Below are 27,971 nucleotides of genomic sequence, written 5' to 3' on the forward strand. Positions count from 1 at the left end.
CATCTTATTTTCTTAAGGCTCCAAAATCACTACAGATGGTGACTGAAGCCATGAGATTAAAAGACACTTGCTCCTTGGAAGAAAATCTATGACAAACCTAGACAGCATATTAAAAAGCAGACATCACTTTGCTAACAAAGGTATGTATAATCAAAGCTATGGTTTTTCCAGTAGTCATGTATGGATGTGAGAGTTGAACCATAAAGAAGGCTGAGCACCGAAGAATTGATGCTTTCAAACTGTGATGCTGGAGAAGACTCTTGAAAGTCCCTTAGACAGCAAGGAGATCAAAGCAGTCAATCCTAAAGGATATCAACTCTGAATATTCATTAGAAGGACTGATGCTGAAGCTGAAGCTCCAATACTTTGGCCACCTGATATGAAGAGCCAACTCACTGGAAAAGACCCTGACACTGGTAAAGATTGAGGTTAGGAGGAGAAGGAGGCAATAGAGGATGAGATGGTTGGATGGCATCACGACTCAATGGACGTGAGTTTGAGCAAACTCCGAAAGATAGTGAAGGATGGAGAAGCTTGGTGTGCTACAGTCCACAGGATCGCAAAGAGTCAGACACAACTGAGTGACTGAAAAACAACAACAACTCTGGACACACAGAAATAAACCCAAAGTGGTCACAGTCCAGAAGACTCACAGTGACTCACAGTCTTCTGGACTGCCAATAAACCTTTATAAAGTTTTCCTTCTCTTGGAGGATAGAGAGTGGCGGCAAGGGGAGGAATGGTTAAAATATTATGTAATGCAAATGTCACAAATTCAAATGCCCACAGGAGCTAGAGACATATCTTAAATGACCTAATTAAGCTAGTTGTAAGAAAAATAAACTTCTAGAAATGTAATAAAATTTTCTTTAATTATTAATTATTATGGGATGAGCATATGAATTATGGTAAAAATCATGTTAGGGATATTTTAAATTAAAAATGAAAAATTATAAATTAAAAAAGCAATAACTAATGATTATAATTATATTTTGAAACTTATAAGTTTAATCTAGTTTAACTTGCAAACCAGAAACCTGCCACCATTTCTTTTGTATCAGGGTATTAATATCAGGTCTTGTATTTGGAATTTCAAATTAGAGTATGGAACTTAGCACAGATTAATTTTAACAGGGGTGTGGGTAAGAAAATGGTGAGGGAATGAGGAATGAGGTTATTTAGTTATAGTTAGTATCTTAAAGGAATAGAGTTGCTTTCTTTCTGGACACAGATCAATTCTTAGCACAGTGGGTTTTATATTTGGGGTGAGCACCATGCCCTAACTCAGATATCTAGGATCATTATAAAGGGAACCTGACCGCCATACTGCTCACCCTTTTCATTCATTTTTGAGCTGTTTATTATTCAACTCACTCAGAGATCTCCAAATCATGGTGGCAGCTATCATGTCCATAACATGCTCTATTTAAACCTTATACCACAAAGCAAATAATTGCTAGTGAATTTACCAATGAACAAATGTAAATTCTGTATCCCTACAAAACTTTGAAATGTTGGATATGTATTTCATAACAGTCTGACAAAAACATATGTATTAACTGTGATCTGCTTATATTACAGTTTTAGAACTATTTTCAATATATTCAAGAAAAACATTTCCTGATTTGTTTATAATGGGCCACATGCCCAAAAGTTCCTCAGGCACATCAAAATTCTCATTGAAATTATGAGAAAATACACATAACTTTATGGTATTGTACACCCATGGTGGATTCAAGTCAATGTATGGCAAAAAAAAAAAATGGCAAAACCAATACAATATTGTAAAGTAACATAAATAAATAAATAAATAAAATCTGTGCTCTTATAAATGATGAAGGAAAATGCCACAAGAAATCTAACTTTTCCACATAATATGCACTGTATATGTTCTCAGTCATTTCTTCAATTCACTGACACAAATACTTGATTAAATATATAGTTACTGCTGCAATTAAATCATTTTTATAAATTTGACATCTATAAAATATTTTGATGCCTGTGAAGGTTAATTGCTTAATTAATATATAACTACATTTCCCAGCAGCAACACTTAATGTATACATTCAAATACAAACCTGTTGAAATTTTAATCTATTTGATTGTTTTTTAAATTTCAGTCTGTTTTAAGATTTTCACTGTACATCTTTTTAAACGTATCAATTATGGTTCTTATAATGGATTGCATAATGTTGATATCTGAAGTTTTATTTCTTCAAACAAAAGCGTACTTTGTATGCAAAGCAATTGTGTATAAATATTCATTTTTACTAGGAAATGAAAACTCACAATCTTTCTTGAAATAGTCCTTTCAGTCTATCTTCTATTTATTTAAAATATTTATAGTTATCGGTACAACAACTATGTCAGTTTCCACTTTATTCTACTAGGAGTTCTTAATTCTACCACATATAAACCAAGAATGTAAGTGAGTTGACTAATGGCAACTGACATTGTACCCTGTTTTTAGTGAGGGAGTAGAAAGTGCCCATCTAAAGAGACAGACACTTTTCAGCCCCATGTGGTTGTGGTCCTGTAGAGATTTGAGCTCAGTGTTGTCCTACCTTCTGATTTCATAAAATAATAATAATAAATGAATTGGAATTCTGTGTAACATCTCCCAAATTTCAAATCTTGGAGGATAATTTTGAAAGAAATTAACACTTATTATGGGCTTCCCTGGTGGCTCAGTGGTAAAGAATCCGCCTGCAATGCAGGAGATGTGAGTTCGATCCCTGGGTTGGAAAGATTCCCTGGAGAAGGAAATGGCAACCCACTCCAGTTTTCTTGCCTGGGAAATCCATGGACAGAGGAGCCTGGTGGGCTACAGTCCATAAAGTCGGAAAAGAGTTGGACATGACTTAGTGCCTAAAACAACAGACAACACTTATTATGTCAAATAAAGGATATTTGCAAACCACCAACTTATAACTTGGTTGGACCTAATAGATATCTAAAGGACACTCCATCCAAAACAGCTGAATACACATTCTTTTCTGTACACAGGGAAGTTTTCCAGATAGAACACATGATGGCCACAAAGCAAGTCTCAATAAGTTTAAGAAGATAGATGTTATATCAAGCATATTTTCCAACCACATAACGTGAATCTGGAAATCAATGATAGGAAGAAAAATGGAGAAAACACAATTACATAAACACTTAAAACATCATGCTAATAAAAAAACCAAAGAGTCAACAGAAAAATCAGAGAGGAAATTTTTTAAAATACCTTGAAACAAATGAAATAAAAGCACAATATTCAAAAATCCTACTACATAATTGCACTCATCTCACACACGAGCAAAGTAATGCTCAAAATTCTCCAAGCCAGGATTCAACAATACATGAACCGTGAACTTCCAGATGTTCAAGCTGGTTTTAGGAAAGGCAGAGGAACCAGAGATCAAATTGCCAACATCCGCTGGATCATTAAAAAAGCAAGAGAGTTCCAGAAAAACATATATTTCTGCTTTATTGACTATGCCAAAAGCCTTTGGCTGTGTGGATCACAATAAACTGTGGAAAATTCTGAAGGAGATGGGAATACCAGACCACCTGATCTGCCTCTTGAGAAATCTGTATGCAGGTCAGGAAGCAACAGTTAAAACTGGACATGGAACAACAGACTGGTTCCAAATAGGAAAAGGAGTACGTCAAGGCTGTATATTGTCACCCTGCTTATTTAACTTATATGCAGAGTACATCATGAGAAATGCTGGGCTGGAAGAAAAACAAGCTGGAATCAAGATTGCCAGGAGAAATATCAATAACCTCAGATATGCAGATGACACCACCCTTATGGCAGAAAGTGAAGAGGAACTAAAAAGCCTCTTGATGAAAGTGAAGGAGGAGAGTGAAAAAGTTGGCTTAAAGCTCAACATTCAGAAAACTAAGATCATGGCCTCTGGTCCCATCACTTCATGGGAAATAGATGGGGAAACAGTGGAAACAGTGTCAGACTTTATTTTGGGGGGCTCCAAAATCACTGCAGATGGTGATTGCAGCCATGAAATTAAAAGATGCTTGCTCCTTGGAAGGAAAGTTATGACCAACCTAGACAGCATATTAAAAAGCAGAGACATTACTTTGCCAACAAAGGTCCATATAGTCAAGGCTATGGTTTTTCCAGTGGTCATGTATGGATGTGAGAGTTGGACTGTGAAGAAAGCTGAGCGCCGAAGAATTGATGTTTTTGAACTGTGGTGTTGGAGAAGACTCTTGAGAGTCCCTTGGACTGCAAGGAGATCCAACCAGTTCATCCTAAAGGATATCAGTCCTGGGTGTTCATTGGAAGGACTGATGCTGAAGCGGAAACTCCAATACTTTGGCCACCTCATGGGAAGAGTTGACTCATTGGAAAATACCCTGATGCTGGGAGGGATTGGGGACAGGAGGAGAAGGGGATGACAGAGGATGAGATGCCTGGATGGCCTCACCAACTCGATGGACACGAGTTTGAGTACACTCTGGGAGTTGGTGATGGACAGGGAGGCCTGGCATGTTGCAATTCATGGGGTCGCAAACAGTCGGACATGACTGAGCGACTGAACTGAACTTGAATGAATGTAAGAAAACAGAAACAGACTCCCAGATACAGGTAACAAACTAGTGCTTATCAGTGGGGAGAGGAACTAGGAGATGGCAAGATAAGGGTAGAGGATTAAGAGGCACAAACCACTATATATAAAGTACATAAGTAACAATAAAATATTGCATAGCACAAGGAATACAGCCAATAATTTATAATAACTGTAAGTGGAATATAATTTATCAAAATATTGAATCACTATGGTGTACATCTGAAAGTAATATAATATTTTAAATTAACTGTACTTTAAATTTTTTAAAAATGAAATAAGTGTTTTAGTCCATAGGCTATAAGGTCTTGTGGACAGGACTGAAATAGAGATGACATGGCTAGACGTATGCTCTAGAAAGACTGTTCAACCAGCAGTATGGATGACTGGTTGGAAAGAATGAAACTAAAGCCAAAACAGTAGTTAAAAAGGTCATCACAATGTTTTGTGTAAATGGCATTTAGGACACAATATATAATATTAGTGGGATGAATTGAGTGGAACAAGGAGGAGATCTCAGTGGCAGAATATAACTATGACTTGGCTTCCCTGATAGTTCAGTTGGTAAAGAATCCGCCTGCAATGCAGGAGACCCCAGTTGGATTCCTGGGTTGGGAAGATCCCCTGGAGAAGGGATAGGCTACCCACTCCAGTATTCTTGGGCTTCCCTTGTGGCTCAGCTGGTAAATAATCTGCCTGCAATGTGGGAGACCTGGGTTTGATCCTTGGGTTGGGAAGATCACCTGGAGAAGGGAAAGGCTACCCACTCCAGTATTCCGGCTTGGAGAATTCCATTGACTGCATAGTCCATGGGGTTACAAAGAGTCAGACATGACTGAGTGACTTTCACTTTCAAGAAAGGAAAGGAGGAAGTCTAAGGAAGGATTCTAGATGACCATGAGTTTGTAACTTTTGCAAGTACTTGACTAATGATGGAATTCATTTACCCATTGGGGAATAGAAGTCTTTCCCTTCAAGCCTCCTCTTTCTTCTCTTCTCCCTCCCTGTCCCATGGGTTTCTTTAAACCCTCAACTTCCCTCCCAATTGAGTCCTTCTCCTCAATTTTGATCTTTTTTTTTTCCCCATGGAGGGGCAAAGGTAGACAGGTGTGGGGAATGGATGCTGCAGAAAGGAGACCTATCAGACAATAAGAACTACAGCACTCCCAGAATGGCCCCCTGAACATATATTGTATTGGCTATGATGCCACAAGCATCTGCTTGCCTTTGGTTGCTTTGCCAAATGCCTCCTTCTGTTACTTGAGCCTTGGTATGTGCCAGGCTCTAGGAATATGGGAAGTAAAAATCACTGTTGCTACAACAGCACAAATGAGCAAGAATTCCCTTTGAACTCATACTGTCAGAAACTGATTGCTTGATTGCTTGATTCAGTCACTCATATACTGAGACATTATATTAGATGGTAAATGTACAGGAGTCATAAGACATTTGAGGTCCCAACCCTTCATTGAATTTATAGTCTAGTACAGAAAGAAAATATGTAAGTAAATAAAGAAGATAATATCATACAGTGATAAGTGCTATAAAAAATAAGAGTTTATGAGGTGGGGAGGAGTTTAATTAGATACAGTGATCAGAGCAGATCCCTTTGAGGGGGTGACTTTTTAGCAGACAAACAGAAGATGAGCAAAAGCCAGAGTTCGATGGAGAATATTTCAGGCGCCAAACAAACAAAAAACAGAAAGTGTAAGCTCTTCTGAGTGGGAAATATTCTGCAGTGTTATAGTGCTCTAGGAACTGGAAGAAAGCCAATGGAAAGGGGAAAGAGATATGAGATGAGGTTGAAGAGGTTAACAACAACCTGATCATGGGATCTAAACCAAGACACAAAACATAAAAGAAGGTTTCAGAGAAAAAATAATCAGCTTGGTTTGGGCATATTCAGTAAGAATACCAGAGTTCTGATGAACATAACAACTACAGCCTAAGGTTGGCATACTATGAAACCAAGTTTAATTAAACACTCCATAGGTTTATAACTAATTCAAATACTTAAAACTGTCAAGATTTTAAAATATCCAAAGTTACAGGGTACGTTATAGGCAAGTATGCATGTGTGCCAAGTTGCTTCAGTTGTGACTGACTCTTTGCAACCCTGTGGACTGTAGCCCACCAGGCTCCTCTGTCAGAGAGTTACTGGCAAATCAGGACAGATTTGGACTTCTGGCATGAGGTATATGTGTTTATGCAACTATTGATATGATCATGTGGCTTTTTTGTCCTTTATTTTATTGATACGGTGTATTACATTGATTGATTTTTGGATATAAAGCCAACTTTATATCCCTGGAATAGATCCCACTTGAAGATAGTGGGTAATTCATTTATAGGCTTTTTTATTTGGTTTTTATTTTATTTATTTTGTTGAAGATCTTTATGTCTATAGTCATAAAGAATTCATAAAGAATATTTGTCTGTAGTTTTCTTTTCTTGTGATCTTTGGTTTTGGTATCATGGTAATACTGACCTGACTGAATGTTCTTCCTCATCTGTATTATACAAGACTTTGGGAAGACTTAGTATTCATTCTTCTTTAAATATTTGATAAAATTCAGTGGTGAAACCATCTGGGTCTGGGTTTTTGCTTGTGGGAAGTTATAAAATTACTAATTAAGTCTCTTGTTACAGGTCCAATAAAAATGTCTACTTTTTTCTCAGTCACTTCCAGTAGTTTGTGTATTAGTAGTAATTTTTCCATTTCATCTAGGCTTTCTCATTTGTTGACATATAATTTGCAGCTTGTGTTACTTTATAATCCTGTTTATTTCTGTAAGATCAGTAGTGATGTCCTTATTTCATGATTTGATTATTCTCTTGTTTTGTGCATCTGTGTTTTGTATTCTCTCTTTCATCAGTCTAGCTAAAGGTTTATCAGTTTATTGATTTTTTTCAAAAAACCGCTTTTACAATATTTGATTCTCTTTAGTGTTTTTCTATTTTCTGTTTCATTTAATTTCACTCTAATGTTTATTATTTTCTTCTATCTGCTTGTTTTGAATTTAGTTTGCTCTTTTAAGGTGGAAGTTCAGGTTATTGATTTTAGATCTTTCTTCTTTTTGATACAGTTATAAGTTTCCCTCTAAACACTGCTTTAAGCTGTATTTACCTTGTACATAATTTTCATTAATTTCAAAATATTTTCTAATTTCCCTTATGATTTTTTCTTTGACACATTTTTTTTATTTAGGAGTATGCTGTTTAATTTCAACATATTTGTGAATTTCCCAAATTCCCTTCCATAGTTGATTTTTAATTTCATTCAAGTGAGGTTAGATAACACACTTCATATGGTTTCAGTACTTTTAAACTGACTGCATCTTGTTTTAAGGCCTAACATACAGTCTACTACAGAAAATATTCCATGTGCACTTCAGAATAATGGGTGTTCTGATATTATTTGGTAGAGTGCAATATAAATGCTAATTAGACCTAATTGCTTTGTATCATGTTCAAATCTTCTATTTCTATGTTGATATTCTGTCTAGTTGCTCTATGGAAGTGGAACATTAAAATGTTTAGTTTTTTACATAAATCACAGCAAGATCCTCTATGACCCACCTCCCAGAATATTGGAAATAAAAGCAAAACTAAACAAATGGGACCTAATGAAACTTAAAAGCTTTTGCACAACAAAGGAAACTATAAGCAAGGTGAAAAGACAGCCCTCAGATTGGGAGAAAATAATAGCAAATAAAGAAACAGACAAAGGATTAATCTCAAAAATATACAAGCAACTCCTGCAGCTCAATTCCAGAAAAATAAATGACCCAATCAAAAAATGGGCCAAAGAACTAAACAGACATTTCTCCAAATAAGATATACAGATGGCTAACAAACACATGAAAAGATGCTCAACATCACTCATTATCAGAGAAATGCAAATCAAAACCACAATGAGGTACCATTACACACCAGTCAGGATGGCTGCTATCCAAAAGTCTACAAGCAATAAATGCTGGAGAGGGTGTGGCTAAAAGGGAACCCTCTTACACTGTTGGTGGGAATGCAAACTAGTACAGCCGCTATGGAAAACAGTGTGGAGATTTCTTAAAAAACTGGAAATAGAACTGCCATATGACCCAGCAATACCACTTCTGGGCATACACACTGAGGAAACCAGATCTGAAAGAGACACGTACACCCCAATGTTCATCACAGCACTGTTTATAATAGCCAGGACATGGAAGCAACCTAGATGCCCATCAGCAGACGAATGGATAAGGAAGCTGTGGTACATATACACCATGGAATATTACTCAGCCATTAAAAAGAATACATTTGAATCAGTTCTAATGAGATGGATGAAACTGGAGCCCATTATATAGAGTGAAGTAAGCCAGAAAGATAAAGAACATTACAGCATACTAACACATATATATGGAATTTAGAAAGATGGTAATGATAACCCTACATGCAAAACAGAAAAAGAGACACAGAAGTACAGAACAGACTATTGAACTCTGTGGGAGAATGTGAGGGTGGGATATTTCAAAAGAACAGCATGTATACTATCTATGGTGAAACAGATCCCCAGCCCAGGTGGGATGCATGAGACAAGTGCTCAGGCCTGGTGCACTGGGAAGACCCAGAGGAATTGGGTGGAGAGGGAGGTGGGAGGGGGGATCGGGATGGGGAATACATGTAACTCCATGGCTGATTCATGTCAATGTATGACAAAACCCACTGAAATGTTGTGAAGTAATTAGCCTCCGACTAATAAAAAAAATAAAATAAAATAAAATATTTAGTTTTTTTTTTTTTTTTTACTATTGAATTGTCTATTTCCCTTTTCTATTCTTGTCAGTATTTCTCTGTGCATTTTGGGTTTCTAGGTACAATCATCTTTATAATTGTTATATCTTCCTGATGAATTGGTCCTTTTTATCATTATGAAATCTTCAAGGCTTCTTCAGTATGGGGGTGAAGAGGATCAGAACATGGTTCTCTCGCCTTAATGTGAATCAGCCATTTCTCTTGACTAACACTCCTCAGACTGTTGTGAGCCTTTGGTTAGAGTTTGGAGAAAGTTAATTTTGACAACTTTTGAAAATGTTCTTGTTGCTTTTATGGAAGAGTGGATTTTCAGAAGTTCTCACTTTACCATTCCAGAATTGCTTCCTTATTAGTTTTCAAAGTCAATATTAACTGCCCACTTAAGAATTTAAACCACTCTCTCCTTCTTAATATACTTAATTTGCTTCTAGGACGGTATGTTCCCTTAAGTTTCCTCTTACTACACCTGTCCTATCCTTCACATTTACTGAGTTATTCTCTTCTCTTTAGCCTCTAAATGTTATAGTGATTCAGGAAATAGTCTTTGACACTCTTATCTACATGCAGGCAGCTCCTCCAGCCTTATGCCTTTAAATACCATCTAAATGGATGAAACTTCAATTAAATATCCAGTCTGCTGGCTCATATGGTAAAGAATCTGCCTACAATGCAGGAGACCCGTGAACAATCCCTGGGTAGGGAAGATCCCCTGGAGGAAGGATTGGCTACCCACTCCAGTATTCTTGTCTGGAGTGGGCTACATTCCATGGGGTCACAAAGAGTTGGACATAACTGAACGACTAACACATACTAGATATCTTTCCTGAAACCAGACTTACATTCCATATATTCAGCACCCAGAAGCACTAGTTGTGTCCCTTATCAAGCATAAACCCCATCAAGTGTAACTACTATCCTGACTATTGTTTCTATGTGTAATTTCCTTCCTGGCATTTGTTGGGAAATGTATATATATATTTTGAAAATCAAATATTTAGAAAAATAGTTGAGAAATAAGCAAAATGGAAAAGGTATTATAATTCTCCTATAAAAATTAAAGCTTAACAATAGATATAGAATCATTACTGGATTAAAGAAATCTACTAATGTCAAGTCAAAGCAAGAACAGGAAATGCTGGTACACTGAGTCAAAAGTGGTGAAATTCCAAGTATCAGCACAGGAATATATGTGGATCTGATCACTTGATTTTGCTTATTATAAGTGTATGTTTATAGCCATGTATACTGCTAATGGAGAGTCATTTTGAAACAAAATTTTAAACTTTATATATTATATTGGAGTATAGCCAATTGTCACTCCAGTCTTCTTGCCTGGGAAATCCCATGGACAAAGGAACCTCGCTGGCTGTAGTCCAAAGGGTCACAAAGAGTTGGACACGACTGAAGTGAATTAGCATGCATAGCTGATTAACAATGTTGTGATAGCTTCAGGTGGACAGCAAAGAGGCTCAGCCATACATATACACGTATCCATTCTCCTACAAACTCCCCTCCCATCCAGGCTGCCATGTAACATTCAGCAGAGTTCCCTGTGCTATACAGGAAGTCCTTGTTGATTATCCATTTTAAATGTAGTATGTACATGTCTATCCCAACCCCCCTAATTATCCCTTCCCCCTGGCAACCCCGCCAACCATAAGTTCATTTTCTATTACTTTTTATATATATATCATCCAGCAGCACCCCTATGGTCAGGGCAAAACTTGAATTCCAAGCTGCAATCCATGGCCAGAATTGGAAAGTACCACCAAGAATGAAGGGGTTTCCCTGGTGGCTCAGACGGTAAAGAATCTGCCTGCAATGCAGGTGACCTGGGTTCAGTCCCTGGGGTGGGAAGATCCCCTGGAGAAGGGAATGGTAACCCACTCCAGGATTCTTGCCTAGAGAATTCCATGGACAGAGAAGCCTGGCGAGCTACAGTCTATGGGGTCGCAAAGAGTCAGACACAACTGAGCAACTAACATACACCAAGAATAAAGGATGTTCTACCCTATCGCCAGAATTTTAGCCTTATCAATCCTTATTGCTCAACAGCTCTAGGTTTCCTAATTGTTCATGAGGGGACCTCTGTTCACTCACAAACAACTCTATCCTACACAGAACGGAAGTAATACTTACCTAACTTGATAGTAAATCCATTAGGACAGAAATCTATAAGTCATCCTTGAGTTCTCTTCTTGTGGTATTCTATATCTAATTCATTGGAGGATCCTTTGGGATTGTCCTTCACAATATATCCAGAATCAGAATCTTACCACTTATGCCACCATCACTCTGATCTGAGCCATCAACATCTCTCAGCTGAAACATTGCAATAACCTATTAACTGGACTCCCTGCTTCTATCTTTCTCATACTTAGTCATAATATTTTTAACATAATGATTCTTTAAAAACCAAAAATCAGATAATATATCAAAATATTCCAATAACTCCATTTTCCCTCAGAATAAAATTCAAAGCGCTTTACTGTCCATCACGACTGCAGATGACCTGACCCCCTCTTTGATCTCACATCTGGCACTTTGATGTCCTTTAACAAGTCAGATACATTTCTGACTCAGGGTCTTGTCCCTGGCTGTTCCCTATAACTACAGAATTATTTCCACTAATATCTGTCTTGTTAAACCTTTTGCCTCCTCAAACTTTCTGCCCAAATGTCACTTTTTCAAAGAAGACTACATTGATTATTTTAAATTTCAATGGCAATGCCTGTCTTCTACCTAGACATGATTGACCCCACCCTATTCTGCAGTACTTTTATGTCTTCTTATGGTGCTTCTCATTTTACAACATACTTAATACTTTACTTTCTAATCTAATGTTTATTTTCTCTTTTGCCATCACTCTCTCCTCTATATAAGCTCCACAAGGGCAGGGTCTTTGTTTTATTCATGGATACACTCCAAACTCCTATAATAGAGCCTGGCCCACAGGAGATAATTTGTAAATATTTGACAATGATTGAAAAAAATATGTCACACATAATTATTTGGGTCTTTTCAAATGCACTTTCTACATTAAAATACAGAGATAAATATAATTTAGAGATGATAAACACAGACCATGATATATTGCTCCAAGTTCAGTTCAGTCACTCAATCGTGTCCGACTCTTTGCAACCCCATGGACTGCAGCACATCAGGCCTCCCTGTCCATCATCAACTCCTGGAGTTTACCCAAACTCATGTCCATTGAGTCAGTGATGCCATCCAACCATCTCATCCTCTGTTGTCCCCTTTTCTTCCTGACTTCAATCTTTCCCAGCATCAGGGTCTTTTCAAATGAGTCAGTTCTTTGCATCAGTTGGCCAAAGTATTGGAGTTTCAGCTTCAACATCAGTCCTTCCAATGAATACTCAGGACTGATTTCCTTTAGGATGGACTGGTTGGATCTCCTTGTAGTCCAAGGGACTCTCAAGAGTCTTCTTCAACACCATAATTCAAAAGCATCAATTCTTCGGTGCTCAGCTTTCTTTATAGGCCAACTCTCACATCCATACATGACCACTGGAAAAACCATAGCCTTGACTAGATGGACCTTTGTTGGCAAAGTAATGTCTCTGCTTTTTAATATGCTGTCTAGGTTGGTCATAACTTTCCTTCCAAGGAGTAAGCATCTTTTAATTTCATGGTTGCAGTCACCATCTGCAGTGATTTTGGAGCCCCAAAAATAAAGTCTGCCACTATTGCTCTGATGACTCCCAAATTAAACTTACTCTGAAATTCTTAGTCAGAAACTCAGTCAAATTCTACTCAATTTTGATTTTTCTAATTATCTGAAAATAGGCTATGTATCTACTTATTTCTCTGACAGATTTACAGCTACTGGCAAGGGCAATACTCTCTTAAAAGGAGAAAATTTCCCATCTCTTACTGTTTATCATTCGCTATAGAGACTTAGATAGAACTATACGAGGATGCACATAGAATAGGCGTTTTAAAAATATAAACACCTTCTGTTTGAAGGATATTGTCTTTAGGAAGCTATTATTGTGCTTATATTAGCTCTGTCTTGACTTGTCTTATGGATAATTTAGGAAACAGATGTTAATGTTTCAACCTAATGACAAAAAAATTAGTCTAAAATGGTGAAATAAGGTTTGCTTCCTAAAATGAAAACTCTATTAAAGGTTAAATCTCCTCCTGATCAGTTAGTACTACTCCATCCCACTCCCTTTCCCCACTTACATACTAGCCCAAATTAAAGGTCTCTTTTGAAACTACTAAGGGATAGAATAGGAACTATGGCATTTTGTGGGGGTGGGGGGAAGATCAGAAAACAGAAAGTAGGAAAATACATACAGCTTCCAAACTTCAGTGGGCAGGCATGCACATCCATAGGAAAATCTTCCAAATGCATGGGGCACTCGGCATGAATTGTTAACCTAAAAGGAAGAACAGAATATGAAATTAAGCTAAAGTGAATGGTATTAAACATGGAGCTCTGTTTCCATTCACCAGCAGTGGAGTACTGCTAAAAAACCAAAAATTTGTTTGTTTAGGTTCACTGAGATCTAAGATTTTATGAACACAAGGGATGGATTAACTGAACTAGAGAGCCCTCAAAGCAGCATTCAGTATTCAGATTTTTAGATCAGATATGAATCCACCTTACTACCTTTACGAAAACAAGTCTCATTTATCTGCCCTAGCTGAGCTCCCTTAGCTCCCCACCAAAGAAGTAATGGAAACACCAGGTTTTGAGTCATTCAGTCCTGATAGCAATTTATTTGCATGTGTGAGCGTACACTCAGTCACTCAGTTGTGTCTGACTCTGAAACTCCATGGACTGTAGCCTGCCAGGTTCCTCTGTCCATGGAATTTTCCAGGCAAGAATACTGGAGTGGGTTGCCATTTCCTTCTCCAGCGGATCTTCCCGACCCAGGGATCGAATTCACATCACTTGCATCTCCCACATTGGCAGGCGGATTTTTTACCACTGCACCACCTTGGAAGCCCAGCAGTTTATTTCTGAAATAATTCTCCTCAGCAGGCTATCATGTGAATTAAATACTTTAGAGACTGCACTGGAGAGGAGGGATGTGTAGAAAAGATATCTTTAACCTGATAATAAGCACAAAAGATGGCTCTGCTGCTTATAGAAACTGGTATAGCTTTGTTAAAGAAGGTGATTCTTGGAGAACACATACACATACTTGCACATGAATATACACACACAACAGCTGGTGAGAAAAAAATTTACAAAGTTTATGGAGGACATCAAACACCTCAGAGGTCAAGTATGAAGGATTCATGTGCTCTTAATAGGGACAACATGTAGGAGAGACTGTTCACGGATTCCTCAATGGAAATCTGGATTGAGTAAGACTTGCCATACCCACATACTCATTCTCTGGCATTACTCTGTCTAAATAATCAATTCCCAAATTTCCCCCCTTTTTCCTTCATATATTTTGAGCCTCAACTTTCTTTGTCCTAGGAAGTAACCTGTTATGTGGAAATGGGAATCGCACAGCAAAAATTCAGAATTATTTGACAGCTAACTCTGATGAGCTTTTTCTAGCTAACCTGTATACCTCCTGGTTATACTGGATTCAATCCTTGCCATCCTCTTAGAGTTTTAGGTGGCCAACTGGCAAGAATCTCTTATCCTGGCTAACTGTTAAACTTGATAAATGTGTACCACCTCATAAATGATTACAGTAGCAATAGTGGATATTGCTCAAAGCAGGCTGACTAAAGCAAACATGCTCGGGTGTTTATTAGCAAGAACTCTAGGCTGGAAGGCAGAAACAAACTGTGTGCCCTTTAGCAAATATTTACCCATCTCTTATTTTCCATTTCCTTATCTAAATAGTAAGAGGTTAAAACTAGATGGCAAGTGTCCTTGCAGCTCTAACTAATCCCTTGGATATTTATAAAATTTCCCATGTGTCTTGGCCAAAAGCTCAATTCTCAAGTCAACCTGCAATATCCCACCAATCTACTCTTTATTCTTAAGGCATAGGTAGGGAGTTTCACGACTCATAGAATCTGATACAAGAGAAATATCTTTCATTGAGAAGCCTGCTCCTGTTGGATACATAAAAGATTTCATGAGGGCTTAATAAAGAAAACTGTGTTCCTTTTCTCCACTTATATTAGTATTTCCAAGATACTGCCTATTTTGAGTAATGCCAAAGGGAAACTACTTTATGTCTACCCTGTTGTCCTGAGGACATGGCAAATATAACCACAACAAATAGATTGTCAAAGCCAAGATGCAAAAGGTACTGACTTCTGTTTAGGAGCAGAACTGAATTATAATAGCTTTCCTATTTTCATTCCCATCCACTTTATACACATTCTACTGAAGCACAGAGAAGTAATGATAAAGCAGATGTTGGTGGGAGTAGGGTACTTCACAAGCCAGATTATGCTGTGGTCTTTTCACTGGTACTTAAATGCATCCTAATGCCTTCTCTCCTCCTTGTTACTTTTAAGACCCCTTCAAGCTTTTCGTGCAGCAGAAAGCACCCAGACTAAACTCAGGCTAATATACTCATCACCACAATCTATGCTACAAAATATCCATTTGCTTCAAAACTTTGCTTCTACCCTCTTTTATTATTATGTTGAAAGTGAAAGTCATTCAATCATGTCCGACTCTTTGCGACCCCATGAACTATACAGTCCATGGAATTTTCCAGTGCAGAATACTGGAGTGGGCAGCCTTTCCCTTCTCCAGGGGATCTTCCCAACCCAGGTCTCCCACACTGAAGGCAGATTCTTTACCAGCTGAGCCACAGGGGAAGCCCTATTATTATGTTATTAAATTATTATTTTGTGACAAAACACTTAACATAAGATCCGCCCACTTAATAAATTTTAAGTATTTAACACAGTATTTTTAATTTGCCCAAATAGATATTAGTACAAAGAAGACATACAAAATGGTTAACAGGGACTTGAAAAGATGCTCAACATCTCTACTCATCAGGGAAATGCAGATTAAAACCACAATGTGATATCACCACACATCTGTTAGAACAGCTGTCATCAAAAAAGATAAGATATAACAAGTGTTGGTGAGGATGTGGAGAAAAGAGAATCCTCCTACACTGTTAGTGGGAATGTAAACTGGTACAGCCCCTATGGAAAACAGTAGAGAGGCTCCTCAAAAATTAAAAATAGAGCTACCACGTGATCCAGCAATCCCACTTCTGGTTCTTTGTCCAAAGGAATTGAAATCAAGATATCAAAGTGATATCTGCATTTCCATATTTTATTGCAAAATTATTCACAATAGCCAAGACATGGAAGCAAACTAAATATCCATTAACAGATAAGTGGATAAGAAAACATACATACATACTATGGAATATTATCCAGCCTTAGAAAGAAGAAATCCTACCATTTGCAACAACATTGATGAACTTGTAGGACATCATGCTAAGTGAAATAAGGTGGACAAAGACAAATACTGTACGATTTCACTCATACGTGGGATCTAAAACAGTCAAATTCACAGAAGCAGAGAACAGAATGGTGGTTGCCATGAGCTGGAGTGAACTGGGAAGTATTAGTGAAAGAGTACTAAATTTCAGTTACACAAGATGAATGAGACTTACAGATATACTAGACAGCATATTAAAAAGCAGAGACATTACTTTGCTACCAAAAGTCTGTATAATCAAAGCTATGGCTTTTCCAGTAGTCAAGTATGGATGTGAGAGTTGAACCATAAAGAAGGCTGAGCATCAAAGAACTGATGTTTTCAAACTGGTCCTGGGGAAGACTCTTGAGAGTCCCTTGGACAGCAAAGAGATCAAACCAGTCAATCCTAAAAGAAATGAACCCTGAATATTCATTGGAAGGACATGCTGAAGCTGAAGTTCCAATACTTTGGCCACCTGATGTGAAGAGCTGACTCGTTAGAAAAGACCATGATGCTGGGAAAGATTGAGGGCAGGAGGAGAAGGGGGCAACAGAGGATGAGATGGTTAGATGGCATCACTGACTCAACGGACATGAGTTTGAGCAAATTCCAGGAGACAGTGAAGGACAGGGAAGCCTGGCATGCTGCAGCCCATGGGGTCGCAAAGAATTTGACACAACTTAGCGAGTGAACAACTAGTCTTAAGCTGGCTTTTCAAAAAAGGTCCAAGACCCTTCAAAATGTGACAATCAGATTACAGGAACTGAGTCTCAACCAAGTTTTGACCTGTTTTGATTCCTATGCAGAGAGCAAACAGGAAGTAAAAGGCAATATAGGAAATTCTTTTCTTTGGGGATGAAAGATACAGATGGGAATACAGATGGGAAGGAGGTGTGTTAAAGCCCTTCACACATGCATATACATACCCACACCCTCCTCAGGTACTGTCCTCATTTTACTGTTTTGTAGCACCCTGGCTCCCTTGTCACCCCAATCTTTGTTTCTCAACAGTTGGTTTTTATTCCACCACAGTAATAAGTTAAAGTTTTATTGCTTCCATAGCCTCCTAACTTGTATCTCTACTTTTACCCTTTCTCGGTATACTATATTCTGTACACAATAGCCATCAAGTATTTCCTCATTCTATACAGAGTAACAGCTGAACTCTTTGCCATGGCTTACAGGCTCTTACATGATCTTATCTTCTGTTCCTCTATGGCTTATCTCTTACTCTGCCTTCCCTTGCTGTCTCTGTTCCAGTCACCCTGGCTTCCTTGCAATTCTTCCAGCATGCGTGTCTCTCTTGTGTCATAGCCTTTGCACTTGTTATGCTGTCATGCCTCTTTCAAGTCTTTCCTTAATTATTATCTTCTGAATGAATCCTACCCTGACCTCCACTCAGTTTACTATCCACACTATGCTTAGTAAACTTTACCATGCTCTTTCTTTTCCCATAGTTCAGTTCAGTTGCTCAGTTGTGTCTGACTCTGTGACCCCATGGACTACAGCACGCCAGGCCTCCCTGTCCATCATCACCTCCCAGAGTTTCCCATAGTACCTGACTTAAAACGTGCCATATAATTTATTTGTTCTCATCATTTTTTCCTCCTTATTGTAAAGCTATGGATTTTTGTCTTGGATTCTCTTTGATGTATGCCAGCAGCATAGCACACTACCTAGCACACTGTAGTGTTCAATACATATCCACTGAATCAATTAACTAATGAATGATTTTTGCTTTCCTAAAAGCATGTACTTCCATGGGGAGCTTGGAGAGAGAAAGTGTAGATGGAGTAAGATAGGGTTCAGGCATTCCTAGGGTTCTAGGAAAATAGCATCTTAATATGATTCCTTAACAGCACAATATCTCAACCTATCCTCTTAAGTGGTCATCTAGCCTCTTTCCTAGAATTTCATATCTGAAAGACCCTTACAGAAAGCATCCAGTTTTATTCCCTCATATATTTTGAAAGTGAAAGTGTGAAAGTGTTAATTGCTCAGTTGTGTCCAACTCTTTGCAACCCCATGGACTGTAGCCCACCAGGCTCTTCTGTCCATGGAATTCTCCAGGCAAGATACTGGAGTGGGTAGCCATTCCCTTCTCCAGGGGATCTTCCTGACCCAGGAATCAAACCCAGGTCTCCTGCATTATAGGCAGATTCTTTACCATCTGAGCCACCAAGGAAGGCCTCATATATTTTACATATGATAAAGCAGAAGGGAAGAACATTTCTCAAATCACCCAAGTCTGGGATAGAGCTGACTAAAAGTTTGTTACTTGTTATACTCAACAAATAATTTTTGATCACCTACTATATGCCAGGTATTATTCTAAGCAATGTAAGTACATCAGCAAACACACCAAGGTTGTTTCCCTCTTAGAGCTTACATTTGAGTAGAGGGAAAACACCAAACAAACACGTGAAATAAGTAAACTATATAATGTATTAAAAGGCAATATGCCTCAGGAAGAAAAATAAGATGTGAGTAGAAAGTATTGATAAGGGATTGCGATTTTCAATAGGGTGTTCAGGGAATATCTCACTGAGTAGGCGACATTTAGGCAATGATCCTGAAGGTAGTGAGAGTGAGCCTTATGAATAGCTGGAGAAAGAATATTCAAAGTAGAGGAAGCGGCAAATGCAAAGGCCCAGAAGTAGAAAGGTGCCCAATGTATTAAAAAAAATAGCAACTAGGCTACTGTGGCTGTAATGGAGAGACCAAGGGGGAAGATTAACAGATGATGAGTTCAAAGAGGAAACTATGGGGAATGGGCTGGATAGTATAAGATACAGAGAACTAACTAGTGATTATTGGTGGGTAGATGAAAGGAGAAAGGAAAAGACAGGAGTAAGGAATTAAGAGTTACAAAGTACTATCTTCAAATAAATAAGCTACAAGAATATATTGTACAACACATGGAATACAGCCAATATTTTAAATAATTATTCTTATAACTCTTTAAAGTATAACCATTAAAAATTGTAAATTATCCATACACCTGAAACCTATATAATATTGTATATCAAGTATACCTCTTTACCACTGCATTTAGCCATTATATGGAACACATCTAGGTTTTAATAATTACCTCACATGCATTGTTCTATCTTCATTTTCTGATGTTCATACATTTTTCCCACTCTCCAGCCATCTGCAAATACTTATGATTTTGCCAAAAAAAGCTTTAATGCTTTTGAGTCTTTATACAAATTGTTGGGTTCTTTTTTGTCCTGTCAGAAACACTGTTTCCTCTTCATATGTGAAGCAATTTCCTTCATGTTCATGCTCAAATATTGTCTCTTCTGTGATACTTCATATGTGCCCTATAGGCAGTTCACAGAAATCCCAGAGCAGTTTGTACAAATAGTTTAGTGCTTAACGTTGTTGAAATAGCTTTCTAGGCTCAAGATGGACCCACTGCTGCCTGGGTGCTACATCAGAAAACAAAAACTTAGATGACCTTAGTGTTCCTATAAGTGCTCTACTTGACAGAGAAACACAGTATATCCAGTCAAGTATTTTCAATGGCCAAGCCAACTCTGGGCCATCTCACACCCTAAACAAGGTAGATTATATGGCTCTACCCAAGCAGATACTTTCTCATATTTTCTATTTTTCTCTTCTTCATTTATTCTTTATGTTATAAAAGCTTCCTGCCTTCCACTCCATTCTGAGGTTCTTCAAAAGAAGATTGTTCACTTCATGAAGTGAAATTGTTTGTATCATCTAAGTTTTTTTCTTTAATCATTTTTTAATACCACACAGGATTATCAGTATGTTTATGTGTCTATCTTCTGCACAGAATTATGAGAAACTTGAGAGAACTGTCTCTATATATTATTGTAATCCCATCCATAGTACAGTGATTGGCACACGGCATGTAGTCAGTAAATGCTTCTTGGTTTAATAAATATTTCTGCAAGATAAGTAGAGCAGGTATTTTCAGTCCCTTTTTCCCAGAAGAAGAAACTGAGGTCTAGAGAACAGAAATGCCTTGTTCATGGTTATACTGCTGATCTGGGCCAGAGTTAGGACTCACACTTAGAGTGCCTAATTCCTACTCTAAAGTTCTTCACTACAATAGACAGTCTTCATTTTTCTAGGGGTAGTAAAAACAAGCAGGACCCTGTGGAGTCCTCTGAGGTACAAATCCTTTCTGTGTCCCCTGTCTCCTATGGGGAATTTTGGGATTTTTATGCATGATCCACCTCAAAACTTTGCATGGTTCTGCAATAAACCTTTTTCTGCCCCAAACCCTAATGGTTCCCCTTGTTTGGCCTCACTGGGCATTGAACATGCTAATTTGTGTTTAAAAACAGTAGCATCTAAAATAGTTGGGTTCTTTGGAGCTAGAGGGACCCTTCTGATCTGCAAATCCACCTTGTGTTAGAATGATATTTTAAACAGACTCAGTCTGCCTGGGGTTCAGCTTCTTGCCTTTGAGAATAAAGGCAAATTTTGTCATTTCAAGGTCCCGATTTCCTTTTGCAGCTGGCAAAAATGAAACAAATGTGAGAAGACCTCTTGGGAATACATTCTTCCCTCCCTCTCTCCAGCTCAAATGCTAGTTTCCCTATGATGCTTTTCTATATCTGGGCCCATGCTTCCAGTGTCATGGTCCGGGTGCGGGTTTTAAAATAATTTCCAGACATGAGACAGAATGAGAGGGAAATAAAGTTTATTAGAATGGAAGATGCTGTTAGAACAGCGGGCCAGCTCAAGAGAGAACCAATGTAGAATGGGGGTCCTTAGTCCACTTTTATACCCAGGGTACAAGGAGTGGGATAGGGGTCTTATTTGTTGATTGAATTTGCTGATTGAATGAGGCATGTATACTGGGTAGGGAAGAGTAAAGTAAATACCTCCTCCCTATGGGGTAGGAGGGGAGACAGGTTATACTGTTCCATTAATAGTTACAACATGGATGAGGGAAGGATGATAAGGGTCTGGTTTTTCCATTCCTCCATTCCAAGACCTTCCTTGGTTATCTGTTCTTTCATCATTGGGTCACCACATCCAGGTTGTATGGAAAGCTATCATTATTAGCTTACAGCACTTCATTGTTGGCTTTTTTGAAAATTCCATTATGCCCTATAGTACAGTAAATTATGTGTCCTATCTTTCCTGCTAAAATGCAAGCTCTTGGAGGGTAGGGTTTGATATCACCACATGGAATACATGGCATAATTTGTGATTAACGGAAGACTCATAATGTTACTTGCTTCCCACCTCACTGTAATCTTTCTCAGAGTTCAAAATAAGCCACTATATCTCTTCTGTGCTCTTACTTCTGTTCATTCGAGTGAGACACACTAAGTGAGGTTCTGTGAGTCAGTTGCTAACTTAATGAATAAGAAACTATAGGTGGAATCCCCTAGAGCAAAAGCCATTACAAAAAAGGGTTGTGTGGAACTGGAGGAATCAACCTGCCTGACTTCAGTTTCTACTACAAAGCCACAGTCATCAAGATAGTATGGTACTGGCACAAAGGCAGAAAAATAGAACAATGGAACAAAATAGAAAGCCCAGAGATAAATCCACGCCCCATGGACACCTTATCTTTGACAAAGGAGGCAAGAATATACAATGGAGAGAAGACAATCTCTTTAACAAGTGGTGCTGGGAAAACTGGTCAACCACTTGTAAAAGAAAGAAACTAGAACACTTTCTAACACCATACACAAAAATAAACTCAAAATGGATTAAATATCTAAATGTAAGACCAGAAACTATTAAACTCCTAGAGGAAAACATAGGCAAAACACTCTCCGACATAGACCACAGCAGGATCCTCTATTACCCACCTCCCAGAATATTGGAAAGAAAAGAAAAAATAAACAAATGGGACCTAATTAAACTGAAAAGCTTCTGCACAACAAAGAAAACTCTAAGCAAGGTGAAAAGACTGCCTTCAGAATGGGGGAAAATAATAGCAAACGAAGCAACAGACAAAGGATTAATCTCAAAAATATACAAGCAACTCCTGCAGCTCAATTCCAGAAAAATAAAAGACCCAATCAAAAAATGGGCCAAAGAACTAAACAGTCATTTCTCCAAAGAAGACATACAGATGGCTAACAAACACATGAAAAGATGCTCAGCATCACTCATTATCAGAGAAATGCAAATCAAAACCACAATGAGGTACCATCTCATGCCAGTCAGGATGGCTGCTATCCAAAAGTCTACAAGCAATAAATGCTGGAGAGGGTGTGGACAAAAGGGAACCCTCTTACACTGTTGGTGGGAATGCAAACTAGTACAGCCACTATGGAGAACAGTGTGGAGATTCCTTAAAAAACTGGAATTAGAACTGCCATATGACCCAGCAATCCCACTACTGGGCATACACACCGAGGAAACCAGAATTGAAAGAGACACGTGCACCCCAATGTTCATAGCAGCACTGTTTATAATAGCCAGGACATGGAAGCAACCTAGATGTCCATCGGCAGATGAATGAATAAGAAAGCTGTGGTACATGTGCACAATGGAATATTACTCAGCCATTACAAAGAATACATTTGAATCAGTTCTAATGAGGTGGATGAAACTGGAGCCTATTATACAGAGTGAAGCAAGCCAGAAAGAAAAACACCAATGCAGTATACTAATGCATATACATGGAATTTAGAAAGATGGTAACAATAACCCTGTATGTGAGACAGCAAAAGAGACACAGATGTACAGAACAGTCTTTTGGACTCTGTGGGAGAGGGCGCGGTGGGATGATATGGGAGAATGGCTTTGAAACATGTAAATTATCATATGCGAAATGAATCGCCAGTCCAGGTTCTATGCATGAGACAGGGTGCTCAGGGCTGGTGCACTGGGATGACCCAGAGGGACGGGATAGGGAAGGAGGTGGGAGGGGGGTTCAGGATGGGGAACACATGTACACCCATGGAGGATTCAAGTCAATGTATGGCAAAACCAATACAATATTTTAAAGTAAAATAATAAATAATATTTTAAAAAGTGTTGTGTGAAGCAAAGCTATTAATGCTTGGTTGATTTCATTACATTAAGTCCTATAGAATTAACAATGTGACCCAAATGCCTCCCATGGTTCCTGCCATTTCAGAGGCAGTCTCTATATGAAGACTCAGATGCAAGCTATTTGCATCTAAAGCAAGAAGAGAAGAGCTTTATTATTAACATTTCTGTGTGTTGGTGGGAAAAGTCCAGGTATCATGCACAATTTATCTTTCAAAAAATGTCATTGAAACATCCCAAGTACATAAGCAAAACTGACCCAATCATACGATCAAAGAATAAAGGATGGCATGCCGGTCTGAATATGACAATAAGCCTCTCTTAAATGGTCAAAAAATACCACTTTCTTCTTGATAATGTAACCAAACAGGACCCTATGGGTTCTTCCCAAGGGACAGGCCCTCCCCCAAATCCTCTGCTTTAGCTCCTTTCTGAAGTATCTAGAGAACAGTATTTGATGCAAATTTCCTGAGCTGTTTCACAAATGTGAAAAACCTCCCTCCAAATGGAAGAAGTTAACTACTCAATGACCATAAGGACACAGCCCCTGGCCTCCTGGAGCAAGGATTGATGAAGTTACCCTTGTGACACCACCTCCCTCCCTCATCTGGATTTTACAAATGTTTTGTCAAAAACCTTTGGTGAGCTCCAGGCTTTTGAGGGCTTGAGCACCCTGTCTCCTCGCAAGTATTACAGGGAAGAACAAAATTTGACTACAAGTTGTATCTGTTTCCTTTATTTTAAACTTTGCTTCCAGTAGCTTTTGTTCACTAAAAGGATACTGTCTATACATAATGGCCTACCTCAGGGAACCTTGCCGCTTTGCCTGAATGTTAAACCAAAAGGCCTATGTTCAGAGACACATACTGATTCTGTCCACCTGTGGATGATGGCAAGAAAACAGAAATTAGCAAATCCACTCCTTGAGACTTCAACAGTACATGAACCAGTAACTTCCAGATGGACAAGCTGAATTTAGAAAAGGCAGAAGAATCAGAGATCAAATTGCCAACATCCCTTGGATCATATAGAAAGCAAGGGAATTCCAGGAAAACATCTACTTTTGCTTCATTAACTACACTAAAGCCTTTGACTGTGTGGATCACAACAAACTGTGGAAAATTCTTAAAGAGATGAGAATGCCAGATCATCTTATCTGACTCCTGAGAGACCTGTGTGCAGGTCAAGAAGCAGCAGTTAGAACGAGACATGGGACAATGGTCTGGTTCAAAATTGGGAAAGGAGTACATCAAGGCTGTATATTGTCACCCTGCTTATTTAACTTATATGCAGAGTCCATCATGCAAAATGCTGGGCTGGATGAAGCGCAAGCTGGAATTAAGACTGCTGGGAGAAATATCAATAACCTCAGATACACAGGTGATACCACTCTAATGGCAGAAAACCAGGAGGACCTAAAGAGCTTCTTGATGAAGGTGAAAGAGGAGAGTGAAAAAGCTGACTTAAAACTCAGCATTCAAAAAACCAAGATCATAGCATCTGGTCCCATCACTTCATTGCAAATAGATGGGGAAAAAGTGGAAACAGTAGCAGATTTTATTTCTTGGCATTCCAAAATTACTGCAGACGGTGATTGCAGCCATGAAATTAAAAGATGCTTGCTTCTTGGGAAAAAAAAAACCTATGACAAACCTAGACAGTATATTAAAAACCAGAGACATCACTTTGCTAACAAAGGTCCATAGAGTCAATGGTTTTTCCAGTAGTTCCAGAAAAACCAGACTACAGGTTTTTCCAGTAGTCATGTACGGATGTGAGAGTTAGACCATAAAGAAGGCTGAGCACCAAAGAATTGATGCTTTCGAACTATGATGGTGGAGGAGTCTTGAGAGTCCCTTGGACAGCAAGGAGATGAAACCAGTCAATCCTAAAGGAAATCAACCCTGAATATTCACCTGAAAGATTGATGCTGAAAGTGAAGCTCCAATACTTTGGCCACCTGATGCGAAGAGCTGACTCATTGGAAAAGACCCTGATGTTGGGGAAGATTGAGGGCAGGAGGAGAAGGAGGTGACAGAAGATGAGATGGTTGGAATGGCATCACCAACTCAATGGACATGAGTTTGAGCAAACTCTGGGAGACAGTGAAGGACAGGGAAGCCTGGCGTGCTGCAGTTCATGGGGTCACAAAGAGTCAGACACAACTTAGCAACTAAACAACAACTCCCTGAGGCTTCGATTTCAGGAGATATTTGTAAGATTAATGGTCGTTTTACTTTACTTCCCCACCTCCTCCTGCTCTGTATTCTATTTTTAAAAAAATGGCATCCAGACCCCAATAAAATGGTTATTTTGAGACATTAGTCTTCCATCTTCTGGGTCTGCTGACTTTTCAAATAAAGTCATTATTCCTTACCTCATCTCCTGACTTATTGGCCTGATGTGTGGCAAGCAGAGTGAACTTGAACTCGGCACCACATGGATTGCAATAAACCTTTCTCTGCTCCAAACTCCAATGTTTCAGTTTGTTTGGTCTCACTTTGCATTGGGCACATGAACTTGCATTAACAGTTTGTTTTCTCCACTAAAGTTAAAGTGTTAGTTACTCAGTCGTGTCCGGCTCTTTGCAACCCCATGGACTGTAGCCTGCCAGGCTCCTCTGTCCATGGAATTCTCCAGGCAAGAATACTGGACTGGGTAGACATTTCTTACTCCAAGGGATCTACTAGAATGTAGCTATACTGTTACCAAGTCCAAGCTCACTCTGCTTGCTGCAGCACAGGCCAAAGAATTGGAGATGAGGTCTTGAAACAAGGCATATGACTTTATTCAGAGACCTGGCTAACCAAGATGGCAGACTCATGTCTCAGAATAACCATCTTATTGGGGTCTGGATGCCAGGTTCTTTTATACATCAGAGATGGAGGGAGGTGAGGAAACAAAGTATAAAGGCCATTAATCTTGCTAATAATTCCTAACATGGCAGCCTTAGGGAAGGGATGTGTTAATTTCTGTTTTCTTGCAGCCATCCACAGGTGGACAGGGTTAGGACGTCTCCCTTAACATAGGCACTTTGAATTAATATTCAGGCAGAAGGGCAGGGTTCTCTGAGGCAGGTTATCATGTATGATTATAATAACAAAAGCAATGAAAAGTAAGTCAAACAAAGAGTTCCAACATGGAGTCAAAATTGGCTTTTCCCTACAACAATATAACAACAGAAACTACATCTATTTTTGCCTACCACTTTATCCTTAGTGGCTTTCCTGGTTGCTCAGACGGTAAAGAATCTGCCTGCAATGCAGGAGACCCAGGTTCAATGCCTGGGTCTGGAAGATCCCCTGGAGAAGGGAATGGCAACCCACTCCAGTATTTTTGCCTGGGAAATCTCGTAGACAGAGGAGCCTGGTGGGCTACAGTCCATGGTGTCGCAAAGAATCAGACAGTACTAGGCAACTAACACTTTTACTTTTTAACACTTTTTTTTAATCCCTAGTGTCCCAAACACTGTTTGGGTCTTGTTAAGCCCTTAAGAAATATTTTGGAAAGAATCAACAAATGAAAGTTCTAATAAGAGACATGAATTTTCTGACACACGGTGTCAATTCATAAATACTTGCCTTTGCGTATGCTATTTTCCCTGCCTAGAATATCCTTCAGTATATTAATCTGCCCCTCATCTGTTTAATAGTTACCTATATTTCCTTCAAGATTCAAGATATAAGATAAGCATTATTTCCTTTGTACAACTTTCCTTGATGTCTCCACATGATTTTAGATGCTTTTTATCCTGTAATCCCATCACATTTTGTACCTGCCTCTATTTAAGGACTTTTATATTATTGTGCAGATATCTGTGCATATGTCTTCTTTAACTACTAGATCGATGATGATGATAGATAGATGATGATGATAGATGATGATAGATAGATGAGTGCAATTGTGCACTTGATATGCTAGCAAATTTGGAAAATTCAGCAGTGGCCACAGGACTGGAAAAGATCAGTTTTCATCCCAATCCCAAAGAAAGGCAATGCCAAAAAATGCTCAAACTTCTGCACAATTGCACTCATCTCACACACTAGCAAAGTAATGCTCAAAATTTTCCAAGCCAGGCTCCAACAATATGTGAAACGTGAACTTCCAGATGTTCAAGCAGCATTTAGAAAAGACAGAGGAACCAGAGATCAAATTACCAACATCCACTGGATCAACAAAAAGCAAGAGAATTCCAGAAA

The 27,971-nt window shown here is 38.6% G+C and overlaps 1 protein-coding gene across 3 annotated transcripts in view; it reads right to left on the reverse strand.

The window, feature by feature from the left end:
• The window catches only part of GABRA3 (gamma-aminobutyric acid type A receptor subunit alpha3), a 228,850-nt gene that overhangs the window by 39,742 nt on the left and 161,137 nt on the right, over positions 1-27,971 (reverse strand). For all 3 annotated transcript variants that reach the window (XM_043897578.1, XM_043897577.1, XM_043897579.1), the window contains exon 6: positions 13,698-13,780. In XM_043897578.1, the coding sequence (XP_043753513.1) occupies positions 13,698-13,780 (83 nt within the window). The remainder of the gene's footprint in view (positions 1-13,697; positions 13,781-27,971) is intronic.

Source organism: Cervus elaphus, chromosome X (genome assembly GCF_910594005.1).
Source record: "Cervus elaphus chromosome X, mCerEla1.1, whole genome shotgun sequence".
Classification (NCBI taxonomy): Eukaryota; Metazoa; Chordata; class Mammalia; order Artiodactyla; family Cervidae; genus Cervus; species Cervus elaphus.